Here is a 26717-nt window from a genome sequence, read left to right as displayed (position 1 = left end):
TTATGCCCGACAATATTTTCACGGACCGGCCTTTAAGGTGTCGCGGATAAATACAACAAAATAAAACTAGTACCAGTACCGAAAAAAGAAGATTTATTCATAACACACATGAAAAGACCCAGGAAAACCGAGTTAACGATAAAAACGATAACAAAAAAAAACGCTGAAAACCAATAAAAACCCTGAAACCCATACATTTCACACATGAGCCTCAACTCTCGCGGCCCGGTACCAAACGATTCACGGACCGGTACTGGTCCGAGGCCCGGAGGTTGGGCACCGCTGGTCTAAATGACTCAGGTAAAGTTTGTAGCATGCGTGCTTGTTGTTTTTGTCTGCTTCCACTTGTCTTTGCACTAGGATGATGTCGGCGTAAATGTGCAGTCATATTCGCTGTGTTCCCACTAGTGCTGTCAGCGTTAATCCCGTTAAAATGACGTTAACGGCATAACGAGGCAAATCTCCGTTAACGAGTAACTCCGTGCGTCGGGCTGGATGGCGTCAACACGTTATCGAGCTAACTGCGCTAACGCACTAGTTCCCACCAATGTAATTGAGCATTGCATGGCACATCTGACATATTGTTTTACTTTTGTCCATGACGCGCTTACCTTCAGGGTCATACCTCACATGAAAACCAAAACAGTTTCAAACACCAGATCTGAATGAGGGTGGGGGAGGTTCAATTTCAGGTAGCGTTGAGGCAGTAGCCATGTTGCAACGCGCTTAGCTTCTGTCTCACTAGCTTGCGCTGCGCTCAGTGGATCTGCGCTAGACAGTACAGCCTAGGCAGAGAAGTCGAGCGCAGATCCACTGAGCGCTCAACACAGACAGCATCGTCAGAAGGAAAGTTGATAAAATAAATAAAACATTTTGTATTGCTCGATACATATGCGTACCGAACCGAAAGCACTGTATCAAACAGTTCAATAACGATACATGGATTGTTGCACCCCGAATATGTATGTGTATTGTGTGTGTGTACGTGTGTGTGTGTATAGTTCACAAGTATATAATTTTTAAAAGTAAAAACAGATGAAAGCGTACCCTTTCATCTGTTTTTAGTTTATATGTCATATACTTCTGGAATATCCTGCAGATACTCCCACTGTATCCTGCAGTCATTCTATATAAACACAATTTCTGAGCCCTGAACCAACAAATTTAAATTATTTCATTTCATCCTACTTTTGCAGAGAAGTGAGCTCTAAAATGTGTCTCTAAGCCTTTAGGCACACTTCCTGTTTCCAAAACTAGACAGAGCATTTTTCATTACCCCGTAGACACCGAAACGCGTTATCCCTTCTCATTCAGTTTTCTCAGGAGGAGCTACATCCATTAGCAGCTGGAGATGCATAGTGATGGGCCCTATCAGGAAACAGAAGTTAGAGGTCAAATCAACACAAGCACTTAAGTAATCATCATTTCATATCAATATTTGATCATATAATTCTACATACTTCTCAACATATATATTTTAAATTTTTACAGTCAAAAATATAAACTTACTCATGATTTTGCGCCCCCAGTTCACTTTTCGGTAGACAAATGGGTAGTAAAGGATAAGACCACTGAAGATGAAGATGGTACAGTAAAGGTATTCCAGCTCTGGCTGATCAATGATGGGTGCCAAGACCAGGTAGCAGGACACCAGGACCATGATGCCTGCTAAGACCACCGGTATCTTCAAGGGAACAGAGAAGTACATAGGAAGTATTTGATTAATGTATTTGATTGTCTAATATTTGATGTAACACTTAAAAATAATAACTTTTACTACTACATTTTGAGACAAAAGCTAAATATGGCTGACTAACAAATAAAACAGAAATTACTGTTGACTGCATAGACGAGTCAAAACAGATAGAAATGTTTTCTAAAAAACTGATAAAATTTTCTAAAATCAAGTATATATTTGACCTTCTATTACTGATCATAACTATTCTGTTAACTAGGTATTGTTAAAATAAATAAAATAAATCCTCATCTCAAGGCTTGATTGTGGTCATTTTTTGTATGATGTGGTTTGTCAATCCAAATTAACAAGGCATCAAAATGAATAAAATGATCTTTTGTGCCAAACAGCATAAAAGATAAACTAGGCTCACCTTAACTGGTCTGTCCAGGTCCTTTCTAGTGAAGCGCATGACTATGAGAGCCAGTGCTGCCAGCCCATAGAAAAACCACTGAGCAAAGCTGAAGTAGTTAATGAGGGTGTTGATATCTGCTGGAATAATGTAGAAAATAGCCAAAACACCCTAAAACAGAGAAAAATTAAACAGTGAAATGCCATGTAGTGAAACAACACAGTGTATTGTTTATCTGAGAATCCATGTAAAATTTATAGGACTTGAAATGACACTGGTTTTTGGGCTCATTTAAAACTTTTACAATCTGTAATCAACACACCGTGAAAGGACATATAACGTTTTAAACAATAGATGGCTGATCATCTGAGGCCAAATAGAATGCATACAAAATGAGTCATTAATGCGTAAGACTCACATTGAATATAAGAGCAGGAGCAGGAGTGTAGCGTTTCACATTAATGTAGGATAAGATTTTCACCATGTGTCCTTCTCTGCCAGATGCATAGACCAATCTGTAGAGCAAAAAACATTAGGTTTACATTATTAATTTTTTTCTTTTTGCTATAAATTTGTTGTATTTTTTTATTTGCTTTTTCGTTCCATCCCCTTCAGGATTCTAACTTTCATTTTCAGATATTGTTTCATTTTTACACATACATAAATATGCACTTCAAACCGCTCTAAAGGTACTGACAGAAATAATCTAGATTATGCCAAACTATCAGCATGACATGCAATATGTAATAGATGTCTCTTTTACCTGCCAGCAGTGAAGCAGCTTCCATTGGCAGAACCAAATGTTGAGAAGACAACAAAGAGAGGAACAATCCAAGATGCTGGGTAAAGGACTCTGTCTCCAAAAGTCTAAAAAAATACAAACTAATGTTTCAGAAAATACAAGGTGTGAAAACAAGGGGCTATTATGCTCATTTACAATTGTCATGTTATTTACAGTAATTCAAGATATGAAGCTTGATTTTGACACTTTAATATCAATATTATATATCACTATGTCTAATTTCCTATCTCCCACCAAAAAAGTAATACAATCTCTTCCTTTTATTACAGACAGTGTTGTAATAAAGCTCCTTGGTTGTTTGCATCCATCCTTTACATTACAGTTGTCTTGACCCTGCAGTCAGCTATTGTTGCAGAAAGCTTGTTTTGTACTCAGAGAAAACTTAGCTGTTTCCATTTTACAAGCGTGTCCATCTCACATTAATGGTGACTTAGGCTGGGCAAGCTGAGAAGTCAGCAGCTTTTTCAGGATCAACACAAAAATAAACCTTCTTTGATTTTGTCTTCACTTTTCTCGAAACCAAACTTTTTTTCTTAAATTCTGAAACACATCATCCTTTCTATCCAGTTACTGTAACTGTCAAATACTTGAAACATCATACCTAAAAACTAATATTACTAGCTAGATAAAAATGATTATCAGATTTGCAGTCACTAAGTAAACATTTGTTAAAGTATAGGTGAGTGAATCCCAGTAGCAAGATGCTTATTGACCAGTGTTATCCTTACCACAGCAACCGCTGGAGACAAAAGCAGTTCAGTTGTGGTCATAACAGTGAAGTAAGCAACATTGACCAAAACATAGCACACAGTAACCAAAGGAATCCCAATAACAATCGCCAGTGGCAAGTCCCTGAAATTAATCAACAAAAGAAAAAGTATTTTAAAAAAAATTCAATGCCTTGTGAGTTATTGCTTAACACTAGAGTCTCTTTAAGGCCTGTTTTTACCTGAATGGGTCTTTTAGCTCTTCTGTGATGAAATTTAGTTGGTTCCTGTAAAAGTAATGAAATAGAAAATATATGATACATATTTCTCAGTAGAGCACTGGACTCAAATGTATATGCACATACTCAGTAACCCAATTAAGTCCAGTTTTTCTGGCCTAATAAACAGAAAAAGAGTTAGCCTCTTCAGCATCTTCGGTAGCAGTAACTTATTCTTTTATGTCTTTCATGTTTTATTTGCCCTTTAAATACAACCTCAGATGAATGACACTAAATCATGTTTTCCATGGAAATTAAAAGGTTTAATACCAACTGGTGCTGCTAATAAACTACACTGCAGTGATCACTGGCAGTTTTGGCAGTTTTCTAGTCTGGATCATTCAGGTGTGTGTTAACACAGAGGCAAGGGGGAACAGTGTTGGAGAGCAACGGAATACATGTGCCGCCGTTACGTATTTAAAATACATGTAACTGTATTCCGTTACAGTTACCGTTTAAAAAGGTGGTATTCAGAATACAGTTACTTTGCTAAAATAAAGGGACTACACGACGGTCTTTCCTGTTTCATATGTTAGGCCAGACCTTCCCAAAGTGTGGGGGCCGCCCCCTAGGGGGGGGGCGCAGAGCCATTGCAGGGGGGGCGTGGAATGAAAGAGGGGGGGGGGACAAAACGCTTGGACACTGCTAACACGGGCGCCCACAGAAACCAGGGGAGGCTGAGACCAGGGGATACAATTCTACTGTTAATGAACATGTGGTGTCCCCTCACGGAGTTAACTTGACACAATTCTCCTGTGTTTCTGTGAGCACATTATTAGAAAAGGTTTTGAGTTCCAAGGATAATGTTACCACCAGCACACAGCCTGAAATGTCACCTGTCTCAGCTAAGGGTGCTAGCACAGCACTATCTGTACCCATTTCTCTATACACTCTACATAACACCCTTGAGTTACAGTCCACCTCAAGCATGGTCCCAAGTCAATGTACCATTACCACTATCATGCTGTTCAGTTCTCATCAACTAGATTCATACCTGAATATTTCATGTTTGCCCAGGAGCTTATCCATGAAGGTTTAAGTCATGTTTTTGTGGGTAATATTGTAATCCTTGTTTTCCCTGTGGCTGACCCAGCTTATCTGGGCCATAAAGATAAGTCATTGATTGAGACTGAAAGGAGGAATGTAGACACAGGGCTTTCTGTTTTTTGAGCCTATTATGACAGCCAACATGAGTCTTGAAGTAAATGAACTGGCCCCTGCCTCAGGACATCTAACGCCTGTTTGCTTCTGGACTGATAACTGTAAGATGTTATGTGAACCCAGCCAGCATCTCACTTTGTCAGCTGGGGGGCCCGAGGAGTCCGTCCAGCCTCAGCTTCTGCTTCGCCTGGTCCATAAAAATGAAAAATCACCATCGGCCCACTGGGCAAATGCCCCAATGGCCAGTCCAGCTATGCGGTCAGCTAGTGGGTAACAGGCATCTCCGAAAACATTAGAGCACTTATGCAAATATGTGATGTCTTGATAAATCAAGCAGATATTTCAAGTTTACACAGCACTATTCTTGCCTGAAAATATCGTAAAAGTTTATTTTGTGACCCAGAAAGAGTAATATTTCAAACTCCGCCACTCTGTGTTCCTCTGCCACTGCCTTGTTTGAGTTTTGGACGTAATGGATTCTGGGATATTGCATTTCGTCATTTTGAGCTGATTGGTGACCAAAACAGACTTGCATCCAAGACTGTGATTGGCTGGTTTTGTGGCACAAATATAATGGTGTACAGAAAGAGTTGAGCGCGCACGGGCAGAAAAGTTGAAAGAGCAAGCAACACATTGAGGGCAAGCGCAAATGCAAAAACTGAGCAAGAGGGGCTGCTATTGTGTGTGCGTATGGATAATAGCAAACACTGAAATACATTTTTTTGCACGCAGCAATGAATTTTGTTCACTCAAATTTAGCTTTTCTTCACTCAAAATAAATTTCTCCTCAAAATGCGACACTTGCACCTGCAAAGTTTTTTTTACGTGCGCTCAGAATACTGGCACAAAAATAACGCCATAGTTATGTGTCTGTGAGCGCCAGGGGGGGAGAAAAAGTAGAGTGGAAAAGTACGAGCTGTCACCGAGCAGAAGTGGGAGATGGAAGCATGTAAATATAATAATAACCACTGCAGCCAAAAAGAGTGCCTGACAAGCCCAGTTGTAAGTAAGCTATTAAGACTCGACTGTACACTGTGTTCGTGTTTTCCTCCAAACCAATAAGTTCCTTAGGAGCAGCCTTTCAACACCTCTCTCTGTCTCTCGCTAGCAAAGTTGACAACAAAGTAAAGCTAGTTTTCAGCTACGAGCCCGTATTAGCCAGAGGTCCCTTTACTATGGTTTGGAGCCGCGGACCTGTTTTATATACGCGCGGAATAGTTTTATATACGAGATGACTGTAAAAAGTGCAGCTATACCTAATGTCCACCTACTGTTACTCATTTTATATTAAGATTTAAAAATCTAGTTGCTATTGGCATGGCGAGTAACCTTCAGTAATAAATCACACAGCAATAGTACATTCATGTAGTTGTAAAAAAGCATGGTAATATATTAAGTAATCCAAAGTATTCAGAATATGTTACTCTCATTGAGTAACGTAACGGAATACGTTACAAAGTACATTTTGGGGCATGTATTCAGTAATCTGTAGTGGAATACATTTTAAAAGTAATCTTCCCAACACTGAGGAGGTAAGATAGTAAAGATAGAAGTTAGTAAAGATACTGGAGAAACAACTTTACTATTTGTCAATTTCAGAAGAGTTATAAGCCATGTATACATTTTAAAGCAAGCAAGCAATTTGAAATTCATGAATCTATAGTAGGAAACATTCAAGACAAGTGCCAATATTCCCAGGATTACAGAAGTTGCCAAAAACCGAAGAGTTACATTTCAGTCTCTACAGGCCTTAGTTAGCATGTTCAATGTTAAAGTTGATGACAGTACAAATAGAAAAATACTGAACAAGTATGGCTTTGCTTGGAAGGGTTGCCAGAAAAATATCTCAGTTCTCTAATAAAATATGGTAGCAAGATTTGCAAATACATCTGAAAAAAACCCAAGATTCCTGGAAGTATATTCTTTTCAAAGATGAGACCAAAGTGGAGAATATTTGCCAAAAACAAAAGAAATTATATCAGCACAAACACCTCATACCAACTGCCAAGCAAGGTGGTAGAGCGGTAATGATTTGTGCTCGTTTTACAGAACCTGGGCACCTTGCAGTCATTGAGTTGACCATTAACTCCTCTATATACCAAAGCATTCTAGAATCAAATATGAGACCATTTATCCAACAGTTAAAATTGGCCAAATTGGATCATGCAAGAGAGCAGTGACCCTAACCACACCAGCAAAACTACAAGAGAATGAGTGAAAAATACAAATAAAAAATATAGGTATATCAGTCACTCAGTCAAAATTCAGCCCTTTCTAGCTGAAAAGCAGTGGTAGGAGTCGTGCATAAACAAATGCCCAAAACCTCACTGAACTGAACAGTATTGCAAAAGCAGTGGGCCAGAAATCCTCTATAATGATGAAGGAAACTGAGAGTCATAGAAGAAATGACTAAGTTAATTTATTGCTGCCAAAAGGGGTTGAATCATGGAGTGTATTCCAATTTTCATACACTGTTCCTGCATTTTGATATAACTATTTCATTAACTAATTAATTACATATAATATGTTGTGTGTGTGTGTGTGTGTGTGTGTGGGGGGGGGGGGGGGGGGGGGGGGGTGTATATCTGCTTATTAAAAATATTTTAGTGTAATTTGTTGAATGCTGCCTGAACTGGATACATCAGTAAGGTTATTTGAGATAAAATGCAAGCAGTTTGAAGTATGTCATTTTTAAAAACAAAGCTGTAAAACAGTTTTGTTCTTTTCTTTTCTGAATGCTGAGGATGGTGCCCCTTATTTGAATTCAGAAGAGCAGTACTCATCATATTATCACATATAGCCTGAGAAAGTATGAAACCAAGTAAATAATTACCATCCATCATAAGCCCAAAGCCCATTATAAAATGCAAGTCCAATTGCTCCAAAAGATGTTGCAGTGCCATCAAAAGCATTTGAAAAATTCTCTGTTTTTCCTAGACATAAATACATAATATACAATAATGTTAGTGGTTATACATTGGTTAACATTTATTAACACAAACATTTAAAGACAGAGTTGTATGTAAAGATCTATAAGAAGACTGACCTTGTGCCAACAGAACGATTCCTGCTCCAACTATGACAAGAATGATTATAAGTTTGGCTGCAGTAAAGAAGTTCTGCACATAACTTGCCAGTTTGACACTCAAACAGTTGATGGATGTGATGATCACTGCAAAAAAACAGAAAATGTAATCATATAATTTCCCACCTATACATTTATAATTAAACACATTTTTCGAAGAAGACTTGGTATTAGGGGGTTAGTTTATCTGATAATTCTAAATTGACCAAAGGTGTGAATGTGAGTGCAAATGCACGTGGAGCAAGCAGCAGCAACTGTAGAGACTTCAGGACCAGACTGAGTATTGACATAGGTGTTGGAGAGGTTGTTGAGGGTCACTTTGTTGCTGCCCAATCATCTACTGGTGGTGACGATATACTGGATGGGAGAGGGTGATGACCCTCGGGTCTTCCAAGCCACGCTGGAGGCATAACAGTGGCCTCCTGCAGAGTGAGCATCGTGACTACTGCCTCCGCTCTCTGGAAAGGATCAAATGAGCCTGCCGCTGGCCTTACGATAGAGCTTCAACGACATCTGCTGGGCCATCATGGATAACTTGGGCCTCTCCCCGGAAGACCATCATGAACGGTTTCGGGACAGTCAGATGAAGGTAGTGGAACAACTGTTCATGTGGTCCTGGAAACTGAATGACACAGCAGTGAGGTGGCTGTAGCCCAGGCCGTCAGAGGGAAACCACCATGAACTGGTGGTTCTGCAGCAGTTCATTGAAGGGCTGCCCAGGGAAATGGCACGATGGGTCTGCTCCCATCGGTCAGCAAGCTTGGAAGCTGTGGTCACACTTGCGGAGGACCACCTGGCTGCGCAGACCAAGGGAGCAGAGAGCCACAGCCAGCCAGTTACCAGACCACAGCTCATGCAAGCACTCAGACAGAGGCTCCCCGACCCCTCCCCAGTGGAGCGGTCGCTGATGCTTCATGCAACAAACCAATTTTTACCTGGTCTGCTTGCCCAGGCCCTGGAGTGCTGGAAGGAGTGCGCCCGGGATCTGAAACGGGAGTGTCTGTTGAGGTGTTTCGCATACCCGGGGCTCCAAACCCCTCCCCTGGTCAAAGAGGGACATACAGCATTCCAGTAAGGTGTCAAGGGGGTATACGCTAGGTTTTGGTGGACATGGATAGTACACAGACCCTGGTCCACTAAACCCTGGTGGCGAATCCACTCTGCCTTCAATAATGCCCCATGGCGAATGGGCTACTAGTGAAGGCGGAGTGGATGAGGTGAACTGTGGTCATGGGGATCTTCGCAAGTTTCCCATTGTACCGCTGCATATAAAATTTAAAGGAAAAATGCATACAGTTAAGGCTGCAGATAACTCACACCTATCGCATCCCCTATTTCTGGGAACAATTTGCCAGGGATGCAATACGAATGGCTATCCGGTGGATGGTCTACTCTGGGTATTACCTCCTGGAATGCTTATCTGTTTCAGGTCATCTCCTGAGTCGGGATCACCAAAGCTTACTGACTGATCAGGGCACATCATTCATGTCTCACACACTTAAGGAGTTGTAGGAATTGTTGGGCATTAAATCTGTTCAGACCTGCGTCTACCACCCTCAAACTGACGGGTTGGTGGAGTAACTGAATAAGACTTTAAGTTCATTCACGAGGATGAATGCAGTTGTGGTCATTGGTTAGACCCTTTGTTATTTGCAGTGAGGAAGGCTCCCCAGGGCTCCACAGGACTTTCAGCCTTTGAGCTACTCCTCGGCAGAAAGCCACGGGGGATGTTGCACCTGATTAAAGAAAACTGATAGAAAGGTCCAAGCCAAAAATGAGATTCAATGCATCCTGGACCTGAGAGCAAAGCTGCACACTTTGAGGAGGTTATCTGGGGAAAATATACTCCAGATCCGGGAACGTCAACACCGCTGACTCAGGCAATTTTCACCAGGAGACAAAGTGCTTTTATTACTTCCTTCTTTAAGCTTAATGTTACTCACCAAGTGACAAGGACACGATGATTACGGGACATTAACTGTGAGGTGGTGCGGTCGGGGAAGAGCCACACAAATATTTCATCTCAACATTGTGCAAGCATGAAGAGAGGTGGAAACCGACTTTCTGGTGAGCCTGGTTAAGAAAAGGCTCAGATGTTGTTTGCAGATGTATTTGCCCCCCACCATTTTGAAACTCAGCCTGGTGTGACGGTGCGTTCACAGCCATACAGGTTACCTGAACATAAAACACACCCGAACATAAAAATGGGGATAATAGAAGAGTCACACACTACGTGGTGTAGCCCCATAGTTCTTGTGGTGAAAAAAGATGGGTCTGTATTGTACTGCAAAGTGAATGAAGTGTCATGATGTGATGCCTACCCCATGCCCCAGGACAACGAGGCTCTGGACCAGTCAGGCACAGCTGAATTTTTCATGCCACTGGATTTAACCAAGGGCTACTGGCAAATTCCCTTGTCTGCAGAGTCCAAGAAAAAAATGTCCTTCTCCACTCCGTAAGGATTGTACCAATTTGTAACACTTCCGTTTGACTTGTTCAGTGCCACAGTCACCTTCCAGTGCCTCATAGACCAGGTGTAGCGTCCACACGCTTCATATCCTGCTGCCTACCTGGAAGATGTTATCATCCATAGTCATGCTTGTGCATGTGCAATGGGTGGCTGGGATCCTGGAGTCCCTGAGGCAGCTGGGCTCACATCCAACCTGAAGAAGTGTGCAGTTGAACAGAGGGAGGTCCAGTATTTGGGGTACCACTTTGGGGGCGGACAGGTGCACCCAAAGATGGAGAAAACAGCATCCATCACAGCCTGCCCGTGTCCCAAGACCAAGAAGGAGGTGAGGCGGTTCTTGGGGCTGGTCGTGTACTACCACAGGTTCATGCCCGGAAGGGTGAACCAGATCTGGTCCAGTGGATGGAGTGGTGTCAGGCGGCATTTGTGTAGGTGAAGAAGCTCTTCTGTGGGGAGGTCCCCACACCTAACTTTTTTCCTCCCTTTTTGTCCTGCAAACAGACACCTCGAATGGAGGGCTGGCCGTTTTGTCCCTGCAGGTAAGGAGGGTAAAGTGACCGATCTTGTACATCAGCCAGAAGCTGACAGAGTGAGAAGGAGCTGGTGACAGGAGAGTGGAGTCAGCTGGAAAGTGTTTACCCCGAAACACTGTGGAAGCGTAACAAACAAAAGAAACTGTGGGATTATAATATTATTTTATGCCATGTTATACCCCTAATTAAAGATTGTGAATTATTATGTAGTTTTAGTTTGCATTATTCTCCTGAATTAGAAGAAGGTGATAACTATTGCATTTGTTAAACTGATTTGCATTACATTAGACTGCTGATTTATTGTGAATGAATGATATTGTTTTATGATGCATTATACTGCTGAGTTATAAGAAATACTGTTCGCAGAAAGTCATCGCCTTATTTGTCTGATTAGAAGAGAACAGAACATACTGGAGTTTTCTGCCCCATCTCAGCAGGAGCAGATAAACAGGGAGCCAAGGTCGTAGCTTAGGCGCTGTGTGAGAGAAAGAATGTGAATGTTTAGGCTTTTATAATTAGGTGGGGGCCACTAGAGGCTATAAGAGTTTGATCAATGCTCCACCATTTTGAGATCTGATGCTGTCTGCGTACGGTGTCCATCTCCCACGCGTGTGATCATTAAAATCATCGTTTGACTCAACCCGGCCGGACCAGTGTTGTTATTTTGGTTTTTCCTCTTGTATCCATCCCCAATATTTGAATCCGTAACAAAACCCATAGCAAGAATACTGTGTGGTCTGAGTTGTGTGTAGGCATCACAGTTGGCTTTAATTATTTTAATTTCAATAAAAGTATTTTTTTTTTACATCTGCAAATTGGAGAGTGACATCGTTCTGGACACCTTACAAAGTAAGGCACACATTAGCTTGAAATGGCTAATGTGGCCTGAAAACCGATTGTCTTCACAATCACTTTGTGGTTTCCATTATAAAGTATAGTCATGTATGACCTTCTAAAGTGACTCTGTACTTGTGTATAGTTTATTGCTGTTAAGCATGAACTTACATATAGCCGCTGCTGCTAGACACTTGGTGACAATTAGAGGTGGAGAGCAGCCAGGGTAGAAAGGAGTAGAGGCATATTCTGCAAAGCTCAGTGTGATGATAGCAAAGGATGAAGGCTTTAACACCATAATAGTTGTCCAGGAGTAAAGGTAGGCAACAATAGAGCCAAAAGCCTCCATGAAATAGGGGTACTCGCCGCCTGATTTGGTGATCATGGTTCCAAGTTCAGCATAACACAGTGCTCCTATGCAGCCACACACAAAAACACAGAAAGGAAAGTTGTAAAACAACACAGAAGAAGGGACTTTCAAAACTTTGTATGAGTTCATGTATTCAAAGCAGTGGTAAGAAACCTTGCATGTCTGTGACACTCATATATGCTTGGCACACTCAATCGCTGTCATTATATCTCCCTTGCTTCTTATGCTCTCATTTTCAATGCTCTTCACCTCTTATTTTAGTTTTAATAAGATCAAAAGAAATGGTTTCAAATTTGTTTTTTTCTAAATTTTTGCATTACATTGCAGGTGCTTGTGCTTCCAGAAATATATGTAATATATGATATATAGATAGATATAGATATACACTCAACAAAAATATAAACGCAACACTTTTGTTTTTGCTCCCATTCCCCATGGGATGGACGTAGAGACCTAAAATTCATTCCAGATACACAATATAACCATCCCTCCCAAACAGTGGTCACAAATCAGTCCAAATGTGTGGTAGTGGGCACATCTGCTATATTGAGATAATCCATCCCACCTCACAGGTGTGCCACATCAGGATGCTGATCTGACATCATGAGTAGTGCACAGGTGTACCTCAGACTGCCCACAACAAAAGGCCACCCTGGAATGTGCAGTTTTGTCTCACAGCAAAATGCCACAGATGCCACAAGCAATTAGGGAGCGTGCAATTGGCATGCTGACAGCAGGAATGTCAACCAGATCTGTCGCCCATGCATTGAATGTTCATTTCTCAACCATAAGCCGTCTCCACAGGCGTTTCAGAGAATATGGCAGCACATCCAACCGGCCTCACAACCGCAGACCTCGTGTAACCACACCAGCCCAGGACCTCCACATCCAGCAGGTTCACCTCCAAGATCGTCTGAGACCAGCCACCCAGACAGCTGCTGGAACAATTGGTTTGCACAACCAAACGATTTCTGCACAAACTGTCAGAAACCGTCTCAGGGACGCTCAACTGCATGCCCGTCGTCCTCATCGGGGTCTTGACCTGACTCCAGCTCGTCGCCGTAACAGACTTGTGTGGGCAAATGCTCACATTCGATGGCGTCTGGCACGTTGGAGAGGTGTGCGCTTCACGGATGAATCATGGTTCACATTGTTCAGGGCAGATGGCAGCTGAGAATGTCCCAGTTCTTGCATGGCCAGCATACTCACCGGACATGTCACCCATTGAGCATGTTCGGGATGTGCTTGACCGGCGTATACGACAGCGTGTACCAGTTCCCACGAATATCCAACAACCTCGCACAGCCATTGAAGTGGAGTGGACCAACATTCCACAGGCCACAATTGACAATCTAATAGACTCCATGCGACGATGAGGTACACCTGTGCACTACTCATGATGTCAGATCAGCATCCTGATGTGGCACACCTGTGAGGTGGGATGGATTATCTCAATATAGCAGATGTGCCCACTACCACACATTTGGACTGATTTGTGACCACTGTTTGGGAGGGATGGTTATATTGTGTATCTGGAATGAATTTTAGGTCTCTACGTCCATCCCATGGGGAATGGGAGCAGTAACAAAGGTGTTGCGTTTATATTTTTGTTGAGTGTATATCTATATAGATATAGATATAGAGATATAGAGATATAGATATGTAGACACACACACACACACACACACACACACACACACACACACACACACACACACACACACACACACACACACACACACACACTCTTCACCAGTGTGCCACCCAATTTCTGGGCTTTCAAGTTAGGTTGACCAGAAAGTATATCTTCAGATCCATATAATTAGATTCAGGAAATCCAGATTAGATGGAACCCATTTTATATAAAACTCTGTCAAACTACAATAATCAAAATCTAAATACAACATAACTGAAATACAAACTAAAGCCATACTAAATAGCGTGTGCTAGTATAAACAGTACAAAACAAAAATTTAGCTGACTTAGATCAGACATCTTTTGTTATTTTTTCCCCATTTAATTGTTTTCTCACATCAAACAGTTCACAGTGTCTGAGTGATAAAACAACGATGTTCTTTACGCTTTTCGGGAACATCTCCTTTGTATCTGTGAGCTTAATTAATCTGAAGACTAATGTGCACTAAAAATCCTCACAATAACGATTTTGACTTCAACAGCCAGTAAAAACATCTTCCACAATGAAAAATTATATTCCTGGCAGAAAACAAAAGGTGATACTGTGTGAGCTTGTTCCTATTCTGACCATCATTATTTGTCTACATGACTTGAAAAGAATATTAGATTCCTGATATAGCAACAGAACTGGTTGCCGAATACAATGAAATATGAGTTAAAATGTTGGTCTCACCAAGAGTAGATAACACGCCGCAAGCAGTCCAGATTAGGAGGCAAGGTCCCACAGCTCCCGAGTACAGCAAAACAGACTTTGGGGAAATGAAAATGCCTGAGCCAATCATAGTCCCCACAATGAGACAAATGCCACTCAGCAGACCAACCTAAGCAAGCACATGGAAAATAAAAAATATTAATGTGTTTTTTCAGTTATTTAATGTCAGTAACTGTTTTCAGGAAACTATCATTCCCATGTGTTCTATAACATCATAATTATATTATAAAATAATAATTTTTTTAGCAACACCGTTTAATGCGTGGCTGTGCTTCAGCTCTTGGGATCTGAAATTATAGTGGAAATAGTTGATGCACCATTTCCGTGTCATATTTTGATTTTAAGTTGGTTGACAGCAGCAGTTAAACTCCAGAACTGGTTGAATCAGACATCATTACGTTGCCACGCTGAGTGAGGCAGAGTAAGCTGCTAAAGACTAAATTAAAGATGAAGAAGTCCCTTATCATTAAAGGCAAAATCCTCACATCTGCTGTGACAAAACAAATTTCCCACGTGTGGGACTAATAAAGGTTATCTTATCTTATCTTATCTTATCTCACAACATGTGAAAACAAACATCAATGCCACTTTTATAGGTAATTTCATTTTTTAGTCACCATAAGTATATCAGGCAAGAGATAAGGGTAAGAATGCACTAAATGGTAAATGGCCTGTATTTATATAGTGCTTTACTAGTCCCTAAGGACCCCAAAGCGCTTTTCACATCCAGTCATCCACCCATTCACACACACATTCACACACTAAACTCGTACTTTGTCTAAATCACTGCAAAAGTGTTCCAGATCTTTCTGTGGATCTCATACAGCCTTACCCAGTCATGAAAAAAAAAAACCCAGAGAGGCTTGTCATCTCTATACCTGTTTAGAAATTTCCCAAGTATCCTTGAGAGGAGTAAAGAGCTGGTTTAATGTTCCTCAACCAGAGTGAAACCACATTTTTCATTCTGAATCTTGGGTCCTGGTTGGTGTGTTGCCGGGGTTGTGGGCGGGTGGGTGCATGGGGGCCTGGCGCAGGGTGCCGCCGGTGCGTCGAGCCACCTGGGGGGCTCTTCAACTGGTGGGGGAGATTGTCACATCTTGCAGGAGGTTTCCGCTCTTCAGGAACTCTCTCTGCAGGAGGGGGAGATACAGGAGAGGTGGAGGAAGATCTCAGCCTGGGCGTCTATTGTCTTATGAGTGGATGGTGGTGTGGGTGCAGTTTTCTCTGTGGTGGGGTTGGGTGGACTGTCCTGGGCTCTGTGGAGCCGGGGGGCGCTGCTGCACTGGGCCCCAGTCTGGATGGGCCTGGGCCCCCTTTCCCTGGCGGGTCGCGGAGTATGGGGGTGCCTACTGGGGTCAGCGGGGGAGCTGGCCCCAGGGAGGGGTTACCTGCCCCTCCCTTCCTTCCCTCCCCATCTCCAGCTGCCTCCCTCTTCCCGCTCCACCACAACCACCCACACATGCAGGGCCTTGGAGTAGGGGTATGTCACCAGGGTGCAGAGGAGGCTACCCCCCCCCCCCCCTCTGTCCCCTTCTGGCTGCCTCTGCCTCAATTTTATCCCACAACTTAGACATTCACATTACTCACACTCTCATTACACATACATATAGGATCTTGGGGGTGGGCACGATACACGGAATCCAAATTACCATCAGGGTGTACACCTCACCCCTGGCGTCGTTGCCCACCTCTCAATTTTAAATACACGTAGACATTGAGGGCTAGCAGGAGGGACTATGCGCTTACCTGCTGCTCTCTGGCAGGTAGCTCCATGCCCTCCTGGGTTTTAAATGCACCTTAGAACACACATGCATCAACACTACAATGAGCGGGTGGAGGGAGGTTTGGAGTCTTCTCTCACCCCCATTCTCTGCGGCCTGCTGGAGCGGGGGGGCTAGGAGGAGGAGTTGGCCGTCCGACTGCGGTCTGGAGTGTGGGGCCTCCCTGCTGCTGCGGAGTCGGGGCGGTCTGCCTCCCCCCACCGCAGGGAAAAGGGTAACACCACCTGGGTCTGGGTGCAGTTCCCCCTCCAGGGGCAAGGGTACCTAGACCCGGTTCGTAGAGTACGCTTGGGGAGTGTGATTGTGTGTACAGCGTCTCTTTATGTCTGTCTCCACGTTGGTTGAGTGTGGAGTAAGTGCATATGAGAGCATGAGGGTGGGAATGGATGTTTGTATCTGTGTGTGCCTGTATGTCTGTGTCTATATGTCAGGTTGGGTGTCAGACGCCACCTCTCTGGGGACATCTCAGGCCCTCCAAGGTTTGGACGCCTATCTCCCCCCACCACCACTTCCCCTGCCAGTGGCGGACTCCCTCAGGTGTCGGTGCATTGGTGGTTCTTTGTGTCTGGGGGTGGGCGTCCGGGTACACACCGGCTCACTCCTTGGCGGCCGCTTATCGGGGCCTGGAGCCTGGGGCTCGCTCGGGCCACTTCGGAGGTGGGGTGCCCTCGGCCTCTCGGCCTGGGGCTCGGTCACTCAGGCACAGCTGGCTGCCGGCGGAGCTCACGGGCACGTCACTGCAACCCCCCCTGGCTTCTGCTCCGCGGCTGCTGAGTGAGCCCTCATCTGGGACTCTCCTCAGCTCTTTCTGGGACAGTGGCGCGGCTGCCCCTCTGTTGGTCTTCCTTGGTCTCTTGTGTTCTGAGGGCCTCTGGATGTCTGGAGTTTTGATCTCCTTCATACCTGCTTCATGCCCTGGAGGACGGGGCTGTGGCCCCCCCACACCCTCTAGCAGATCATTACATGAAGGACCCTTTTAAAAAAACAAGCGCGTCCATGCTCACAGGTGTACACACTAGAGATGGCACGATACCACTTTTTTATGTCCGATACCGATACCGATATCATAAATTTGGATATCTGCCGATACCGATATGAATCCGATATAATGTTTTTTAATCAACAAAACTGTTTTTTTTTAAATATCTTGCTGCATTTTGTATAAGTTCATACTCAAGTTTAAAACAACAACTACACTAAAGCTATTCTGTTATACCTGTATGCAAAAAAAAAATATTTCATAGTTCAGCAATACTGATCAATCTAATAAACTTAAACCTACACCATCCTCCCTATTCTGGTATTTTAAAGAGTACTTAGCGTAAATATTAAGCAACCTAACTAATAGGGTTCCAACTCCCAGCAACAACAAAAATAAATAAATAAAAAATAGGGAACCACCCCTCACACTCCACCTCATGATGCTTAATCAACGTAATCAACCTTAATTTGATGCAGTGTGAAAAAAAAATGCACAGAAATCAATTATTTTTCAAGAAATATTAAATAGATTCAACATCTTTCTTCAACAAAATTGCAGACTGCACAGATGGTACCTTCCCAAAGGAAAAAGTACTATAGCTTACTAGGGTATATATATATTAGACTTAATAGTCACTATATACAGTAATTGACTTCTATTCATTTTACATCAAATTAAAACTTTGGGTGTCAGATAATTATTTATTAAAAGCTAGACATTTTAAATGAGAATAAGAAAGAAAAGTATATCTTTGTGCCCCCTTTTCCCTGTTAATGCCCTATCGGCCCCCCTGGCTAAACTTTGCTAGATCCGCCCCTGCACAGTTACCAGCCGTCAGCTACGTAGAAAAAGATCCTCGAGTAGAAAGTAATATTAAATACATTCTAACAACAGCTTATCAAGCTTAAACGTGCTGCTGTTGTTCAGCCGCTGGTTTCCTCTTTCTGGTGCAAAGTGGGCCAAAAACAAACAAGAGAGACGGACTCGCGACAGAAAAGCCGATCAGCTGATCATTAAGCAGTTTCATGATTGAAGTAGCAGCGAGAAGAGGCAGTCGTTCCATATATCGTTTGTTAAGCTTAACGCAGGAATGCTTTACAAACATTCAGAGATGGACTTACACACTTGCTTTACTTCTCTCGGGGATAACTTTGTCGGAGATGAAATGCCGGGTTGCTAGCGAAGCTCCACATGCTATCCAGACCACCGACAGGTCCCGCATGCCACAGCCGCTCTATCACGTGATGCCTACTGCTCCGACGTGCTAACATTCTGAGGTGAGTTACGGCGTGTTGCAAGTTTTGTGAGGTGCTTTCGTGATATTTAATGGATCGGATTACATTTTTTATTTTTTTCCGATATCCGATCCAGTAATTTAGGTCAGTATCGGACCGATACCGATACGTAATATCGGATCGGTCCATCTCTAGTACACACGGGTGATCACACCCACAAACTACACCCTTTTTGGCTCCTACCTCAAAGCACACTGTGTTCTGTTGATCTTATGTGCTGCACAATAATGTTTAATATTTTGTATTTACTGTCATATTCCCATATATCATTGTGATGTTGTTTATTCTATTACTCTTGTTCTCTTCTGCTTGTTTTCTTTTTTCTTTCTCAACAGGTGATCCAGGTGATCGATATATGCATTTTCTTTTTCTTTTTTTTTCCTGCTTATTCTGTTGGTTTTTGTCTTTTGCCCTTCTCCCCCGTCCCTCTTCTCAGCTGTTTCCCTTTCCCTCTTTCTTTCTCCCCTTCTTTCCCCCAGTCAAGTCTGTCCCGTATTCAGCAAGTGAAAATAAAATAAACAATAAAAGGTGAATCAAATGGACCATTATGGCAAGGCTGGGATGGTCAATTTGGTAAAGTAAATCCGTTGGGCATCTTTCTTTGCCTTTAGACAATAATTCTGATGGCAAAAGAGCCAAACGGGACAGGCAAAAAAATAAATAAATAAATAAAATAATAGTGGAAATAGTTGATGCACCATTTCCGTGTCATATTTTGATTTTAAGTTGGTTGACAGCAGCAGTTAACAAACTCAAGAACTGGTTGAATCAGATATCATTACATTGCCACGTTGAGTGAGGCAGAGTAAGCTGCTAAAGACTAAATTAAAGATGAAGAAGTCCCTTATCATTAAAGACAAAATTCTCACATCTCACAACATGTGAAAACAAACAGCAATGTCACTTTTATAGGTAATTTCATTTTTTAGTCACTATAGATAGATGAGGCTAGAGATAAGGGTAATACACTAAACTTGTACTTTGTCTAAATCACTGCAAAAGTGTTCCAGATCTTTCTGTGGATCTCATACAGCCTTACCCAGTCATGAAAAAAAAAACAGAGAGGCTTGTCATCTCTATACTTGTTTAGAAATTTCCCAAGTATCCTTGAGAGGAGCAAAGAGCTGGTTTAATGTTCCTCAACCAGAGTGAAACCACATTTTTTATTCTGAATCTGAGGTCCAACAAAGGGGCAGACTCTTCTCTTTTGTACCCTTGCATGCATCTTGTAAGGGAGGATACAGAGTATGGTCCCGTCTTCATAAAAAGGATGACCACCACTTTAGTTTGCACATTCAAAGACACCACCTTGACCACAATGTTTCAGAGGCATGTCAGCACACACCCTGATATCCCTTTGTTGGTGTTGATCTGATATCATCATAATAATTTTGGAGGAGGATCCAAAGATCAACACAACAACCAACAACCAACAACCTCTGAGTTTTCAGTTAGTATTTTCCAAGAATTTGGCTAATCCTATTACATTTTCACAAGTAAACCAGCATGAGTAATGTAAACTGGCTAAAGGCAAACCTAACTTGATACTATATTTATTATATTGTATTGATTAATAAAGAAGAACAGGAACGACACATCCTGGGGTTATTGAATCCAGGTCACTGACCAGTGTCCGTGGGACCAAAGAGATAATTAACTAGTTCAGCTTACATTCCACTAACAGTAAGAACACAGGAGGAATGTCACACAATCAATATGAAAAAATAAAATAAAAATTACACACTCTTTCAATTCTAATTGTTTTTTTTTTATCAAAACATAATAGGAAAAAAATGGTTTCACAAAACATTATACTTTTTCATTTATTTAACAAAAATTAAGCCAAAATTCAAAAAGCAGTATATAAAAAAAAATAATAATAGAAAACTAAGTATACCTCATTCAGTGAGAATTGAGTACCAGCCAACTGCCAATGATCAAATACACTTTTACACAATTAACTGATCATCAGCAAGTATGACCACTTCTAAGAGCAGAAACATTGTCAAGTTGTGGGTCTGAAGCATTCAAGTGTCTGATAACACAATGCTGTAAAGGAAAGACATTAGTAAACATGTTAAAGAATCAATTATTACTACCAATAAATCTGAGGTTTCAAGACACTTCCCAATGTTTTCAAGAGTGAATATTCCAGAAAATTCACCCTAAGGTGAAAAAAGACCCCCCAAAAAACAAGAGCTGCATCTCAGAATCCACAGGCCTCCGCTAGCATGTTAAATGTTGCGGATCATGACAGTGCGATTTGAAAAAGACTATACAAACATGGTTTGTGTAGAAGGGTTGGAAGGACAAAGTGTCATGGTCCTGGGTCGTGTGACCCCGTGTTGAGTTTTATGTATCTTTTGTATTCATTTATGCTTTAGCTTAGTTCGTCTAGTTAATTTCTAGGGTGCTGTTTAGCCCTTTGTTTCTTAGTTGTTTATGTCATCTCCCTGTACTCAGTCTCCCTGGTTCGTGCGTCTACCTGTCATGCGTGGTTATGTTTAGTTCATGTCATGTCTAATCTCCATGTTTCCTGTTTTACTTTGAAAGTCTGTATTCAATGTCAGTGTATTTAGTTTCACTTCTCCTGTCCTGTCTTTAGGTTCATGTGTGTCAGCTGTGCTCCCATGTGTGGCCACTTCCCCTGATCATCCCTCATGTGTATTTAGTCTCTGTGTTTCATGCAGTCTGTGTTGCGTCGTCTGTGTTCCCACCCTCCATGTCCTCACGGCCAGTCTTTACAGTCATCTTCATGATTTTCTTAGTCTTCATAGCTTATCAGTATCTGCTTCCAGTTTAGTTTAAGTTCAGTTTAGTCACAGTATTTCTGCTTTGTTTGAAACCTGCTCTCTTGTATTCGCACCGGGGTCCACCACACACACCACCGCACGGTCTGTCTCCTCAGATCGTGACACAAAGCCTTTTGTATCTAAAAAGAACATGACAACACAGCTAAAATTTGAAAAGTTGCATGGGTTGCCAGGTGAAATTGTTAGGGAACAATGTCCTTTAGACACACCATATCAACACAAACAACTTTTGACAAATATTTAGCACACTAGTGGAAGGGTAATGGTTTAGGTGACTTAGGCACCTTGTAGTCATTTAGTCAACCGCTAACTCCTGTATACAAAAGTATTCTAGAGTCAGATTTATCTGTCCAACAGCTAGCTTGGCCAAAAGTGAGTCATGAACCAGGAGAATGACCCCAAACACATCAGCAAATCTGTAACAAAGTGGCTGAAAAAAGAAACTAATCAAGGTGCTGAAGTTCCCTGTCTAAGTCTTGAACCTAATTGAAAAGCTGCATAAACAAATATCTACAAACTTTAGAGCACTGAAGCAATATTGTAAAGAAAATTAGGTGGAAAAATCCTCCACAATAATGTGAGAGACCAATAAGATAATAGTTACTTCAAGTTATGGCAAATAAAAGTGGTTCTACAAGATACTGAATCATTGGGTGTACTTAGTTTGTCCACAAACTGCTTCTGCATTTTGGCTCAGTTTTTGGTAAATAAATAATGAAACAGTATAATATGCTATGTGTTTTGTTCATTTAATGTTTATTTAAATCATTTTAGTACCTGGTAAGGACTGGATATTTTTTTTGCTGTCTTGACAAGGCTCGCAAAATTTCAAAATCTCTGGTAGCCATTCGGGCAGGCATTCTTCAGTTTTTGGTAGCCCAAAATAAATTTAGTAGCCCGAATAAAAAAGAAAGCAATTTTTTAATGTTTTGTTTCCATTACAATATTATACATTAAAGTATAATATTGTAATGGAAACAAAAATGAATCAAAAAAAATGTTAAAATACAAATCACAACAACTGTATAAAAATTACAACCATCAACTCAAATACTTGGTTCAAATTGAACAGAAATTTCTATGAACTTGTAAGAATCAGTCTGTGTCAGATCCTGAATCTGAAATTTCCACTGAAGTCACGGGTAAGAGGCAAGTGGAACCAAGATCTAGGCCATTTGCTTTTTGAAGTTTGCAAAGACTGCTAAATTTTGCCAATAGTAGTTCACTCTTTGCAACATAGTACGCTGTTCTAAACAGATTTTTCAGGAGTTCTTGTTGTGCTTGGTTTATTTTTAGTATGTTTTTTTGCAATTGCTGTTTGTTCTGGGAAAGATACTGCAGACTGGGCAATAATGTATTTCTTGCATTTCTCATGGATTCTGATGGGGTCTTTCTTAAAATTACTGGTCCCAGTAACAAAGGCGCTTGTCGACTCAGAAATCAAATGAAACTCACAACACGCCTGGCAGAACATCATGTTATTTAGCTTGTCATACTCCAGCCACAGAAATTCTTTTGTCCATGAAACCAAAAAAGCTGCGCTTTCTTTTTGCCTCATAGTCTGATTTGTCCTAACTTTTCCGTTTTGTGGTAAGCTTTTCTTTGGCTGCCCCTTCTTCACCCTGACCTGTCTTATTTGGCTGAGCAGAACTAAAATACCAGCGTAAATCCTGCTGCTTTTACACACGTACTTACATAACGGTCAGCGATTCTTTGCACACTCAACCTCTCACATGTTTAAGCTTGCTGCGAGAGATTTCACTTGTCACTTTTGAATAGTAAGCTAATGAGTGATAAGACGATGTCAGAGGAATTGGTGTGCAATTAATCGTCACTCACCAATCAGTGCTGCTGCTCTCTACACACCGTTCGCGCAATTGCAAAATGAAAGTGAAAGCAAAAAACAAACGCAAATTCAAACGCGATTTCAATATGTCACATATTGACAGTGGCTCATCGATGCCAATGACATAATTACTCAGCTACATTGGCGAAAGAATGCAAAAGCATAGACATATATTTTCCTTCCTATGATAGCCCGACGGGCAGGGCTGAGTTAGATTTTGGTAGCCCGACTGGAAAAATTTTGCGAGCCCTGCTTGAATTAGGATTGATGGAGGGTTACTTTTACCATGACTGTAAATGCCGATATAATAAAAGAATTAAGAAGCAATAAAAAAGCAATATCACATAAAAACAAGTCTATAAAATGTGTTTAAAGAAGAGACCAAAGTAACTGATTTTCCAAGCCTTATCTCTTCAGGTAGGTCATTCTAAAGCCTAGGGTGTGGTCACTTTTAGGGCCCTCCCAGAAGGGCCCTACCTGAGGATATAAGGATGCAAACATTGGGTAAAATCTTAAAAATCTATTAAAATAAACAGCGATCTGGTGGGGCTTGATATAAAGATACAAAGCCAGTGACTTTTCTTTATGCCAGAAAGAGAATTACAGAAGTCTGCAGGAAAATATGTGTGAATGGACTTTTCCAGGATGAGAGCAACGACTATCATAATAATCCTATTTTAACCTGAGAAAACCTTTCAGTTCCCATAAGTTTATTTTAGGTCTTATGGAGCTTATTAGGCGTCTGGATTGCACTGCTGAGTGGATGATTATGGAGTTAATCTGTAGAGACGCTTGCTGTGGTACTGCCTGGTACTCAGTTCCAAGGCTCTATTATTGTAAAAGGTAAGGATGATCCTTTAGTGTGAAAATTTAGTGAGACTTGTTCTCAGGAACCTGCATGTATATAAAAGTCAAGCACACTGGTTCATACTTACATCTTTTTGAAGGGCAACGGCCTTCACCACCTCCTTGTTGTCTTTGGTAAGGTCAGTGGAGCCATTCTGTGACTCCTTTCTCTTCCTTATTCCACTTTCATCCATAGCAACACACTGGTCTATGAGGTAACATAAGTGTTGACACACATTACAGACCACTTGCATTAACTTTTACAGGAAACACATCTTTGTTGTCCCTATAAAAGGTTATCATGACATGATAACGTTTAGAGGGAAAACTATGCTCTTCCATGGGCAGTAAATGTTCCCCTTCATCAAGATACACAGTGACTCTCAGAAACAAGAGCTCACTAAAAATCCACTCAAAGCCAAATCAAAACTAAATTTGTTCACAAATTGATTCCCATAATCTTACAGATTTAATTACATTACCAGGAACAGATATGGCTGAATTGCACAAATTTTGATTTTAAAGAGTTTCACTACAGTATTAACCTCATGCAGTGATATCTTAGACTAATCATCAATAGAGCAGCTCAATAACAGCCTTAAAGAGATCACTGAAATATCTTTAGAAGGGTTTTGGGTTGATTTTAAGTTTATTATAAGGTGATTCAGCATGTAAGCATTGTTTGTGTGGAGCTTTTAAACAAATATAATAGCAATTTTTAACAAATGTCCCTTAGAGCTGTATTAACTGTAATCCTTAACATTCATTAACTATTTGAGAGTCAAAGGGTTAATTTTAGTGATTTTTTGTGATTTGTAAAATTTGGATTTTGTAAAATTTGGATTTGGTGCTCTTTAGTGCAGTAATGATCAGCTCATATGCTTCATATGCTTTTTAACTGGGAAAAACTGTGAATATATTACTATTGTAAACATAGACTCCAACTTAGTCATACTAGGAGAACTGGTACAGACCGGCAGTAAGTCAAACATTATAAAAAGAATGGGGAGAGCGGAAATGTGTCTTACTCTGACACTCAGTGATAATATTTAAATACAAATTGTAGGAAAGAATTGCTTGAATGTAATTACATTTAACAGTAGCTCTGCATCACCACTATCACATACTATGTAATACATGATTATAAAGAAATGCACATTTAAAAAACATGTTTTAACTTACTTAACTTACTTGAAGAAAACAAAAACCTCAATGTTGGTCCATGAACCTTGAATGCAGCTTTTCCAAACCCAGGTGCAGTATTGTGAACACGCAAATTATGTTAAGCTAAGTTCAGTGAAGTAGAGCAGAAATGTCTGATGAAAATTGGGGGGGAAAAAACAAAAATCTCCATGAGACTGAGTAACTCCTCTGGTGGGAGGTTCCCAAATGTGATTGGACAGCTCTACATGAGAAGGGGGATGGGTTAAGGCGAAGTTCTAGCTTCATGAAATCTATTGAGCAGAAGCTTTAAAAAGGTACTGCTTTGAATTACACAGCAGATTTTCTTAACTCATAATATTGTGCAATAGCAAAATTTTATACATATGCAGCTCCCCAACTTTGTAAAACAGTAACTGAGAGTAAGAATATAGTGAGAGTCTGACGGCAATACTATAACCATAAAAAAAGAAAATCACATGATAAGCTTTATTTCATTTAATTTATACCCTTTTGTTTCTTGAGGGAGATCACTTAATCTGTTACTCAGTGAGCACTCCAAGAATCCCAGTAAGAAACTAAAAGTGACACAACCAAAACACCTATTACGTTTTTTTCTGTTTTGTTTTTTGATACTCTGAAAGAATTCCTTCCTTCTGAGTTTACCTAGCCTGACTTCCTTCACAATGCCTCTTTGATAAGGATATGTGACACCCCTGCAGTTGTGTGCTTGAACATTTGTGAGTTTGTGTGCTCATGTTTGACATTCCCTTTCCACTATACATGTTCTTTTACCTCTGAAAGAACATGTATTTTAGGCTGTAAAGTTAGCTCTGACTAGGTCACCTTTAAATATACCTTCAGATATTATTATACAAATCTTTGCTTCATTATGACATCCACAGATTCTATTACAGACATTAATATTCCATGAAATGAGTGAATCAAGCTAAAAATGAGAAAGCTTTGTATATTGTTAGAGTGAATTGTTAAATGTTTGTCATTTTTATGTTTACCATTTGTACATTGTTTTAACTCTGATGAAAGAAATTTCACTGTCCTTCCCCCCAGATTCTCGAGGTTCTAGGTGGGGAGCTGTAGTCTTTTACCACAGACACATCCTTGTGCTTTTGATGTAAGCTTCCTGCGTTTACGACCCTTTGGTCAGCAGGAGGTCTGACACACACACACACACACACACACACACACACACACACACACACACACACACACACACACACACACACACACACACACAC

At 41.2% G+C, this 26717-nt stretch overlaps 1 protein-coding gene across 3 annotated transcripts; it reads right to left on the bottom strand.

Moving 5' to 3' along the window:
* Nucleotides 1-884: 884 nt before the first annotated feature.
* On the bottom strand, nucleotides 885-26164 carry slc7a9 (solute carrier family 7 member 9). 3 transcript variants are annotated; one of them, XM_026171835.1, is made up of 13 exons: nucleotides 25480-26164; nucleotides 24387-24505; nucleotides 14696-14843; nucleotides 12129-12371; nucleotides 8082-8207; nucleotides 7869-7968; nucleotides 3839-3883; nucleotides 3618-3741; nucleotides 2851-2954; nucleotides 2506-2602; nucleotides 2109-2258; nucleotides 1510-1684; nucleotides 885-1368 (listed from the first exon to the last, which is right to left on the bottom strand). In XM_026171835.1, the coding sequence occupies exons 2-13, from the start codon at nucleotides 24489-24491 to the stop codon at nucleotides 1307-1309; spliced, it is 1479 nt and encodes a 492-aa protein (XP_026027620.1). In that variant the 5' UTR covers nucleotides 24492-24505; nucleotides 25480-26164; the 3' UTR covers nucleotides 885-1306. The 3 variants fall into 3 exon arrangements, with proteins under 3 accessions (XP_026027620.1, XP_026027629.1, XP_026027610.1); XM_026171844.1 differs by having other exon boundaries at nucleotides 25489-26164; XM_026171825.1 differs by lacking the exon at nucleotides 25480-26164 and having other exon boundaries at nucleotides 24387-25085.
* Nucleotides 26165-26717: the final 553 nt, after the last annotated feature.

The sequence above is a fragment of the Astatotilapia calliptera genome, chromosome 1, assembly GCF_900246225.1.
Source record: "Astatotilapia calliptera chromosome 1, fAstCal1.2, whole genome shotgun sequence".
NCBI classification, from domain to species: Eukaryota; Metazoa; Chordata; class Actinopteri; order Cichliformes; family Cichlidae; genus Astatotilapia; species Astatotilapia calliptera.
This window is presented reverse-complemented; position numbering and strand designations above follow the sequence as displayed.

Bases quoted from the DNA above. Each gene is read 5' to 3' on its own strand.
- slc7a9 (XM_026171825.1), bottom strand. From the start codon at position 24,551: ATGCAAGTGGTCTGTAATGTGTGTCAACACTTATGTTACCTCATAGAC. The intron at 8,208-12,128 runs GTAAGTTCATGC...GTTTTTTTGCAG, and splicing joins TCTAGCAGCAGCGGCTATAT to TGATCATCACATCCATCAAC. The intron at 1,685-2,108 runs GTGAGCCTAGTT...GTTCCCTTGAAG, and splicing joins ACCTGGACAGACCAGTTAAG to ATACCGGTGGTCTTAGCAGG.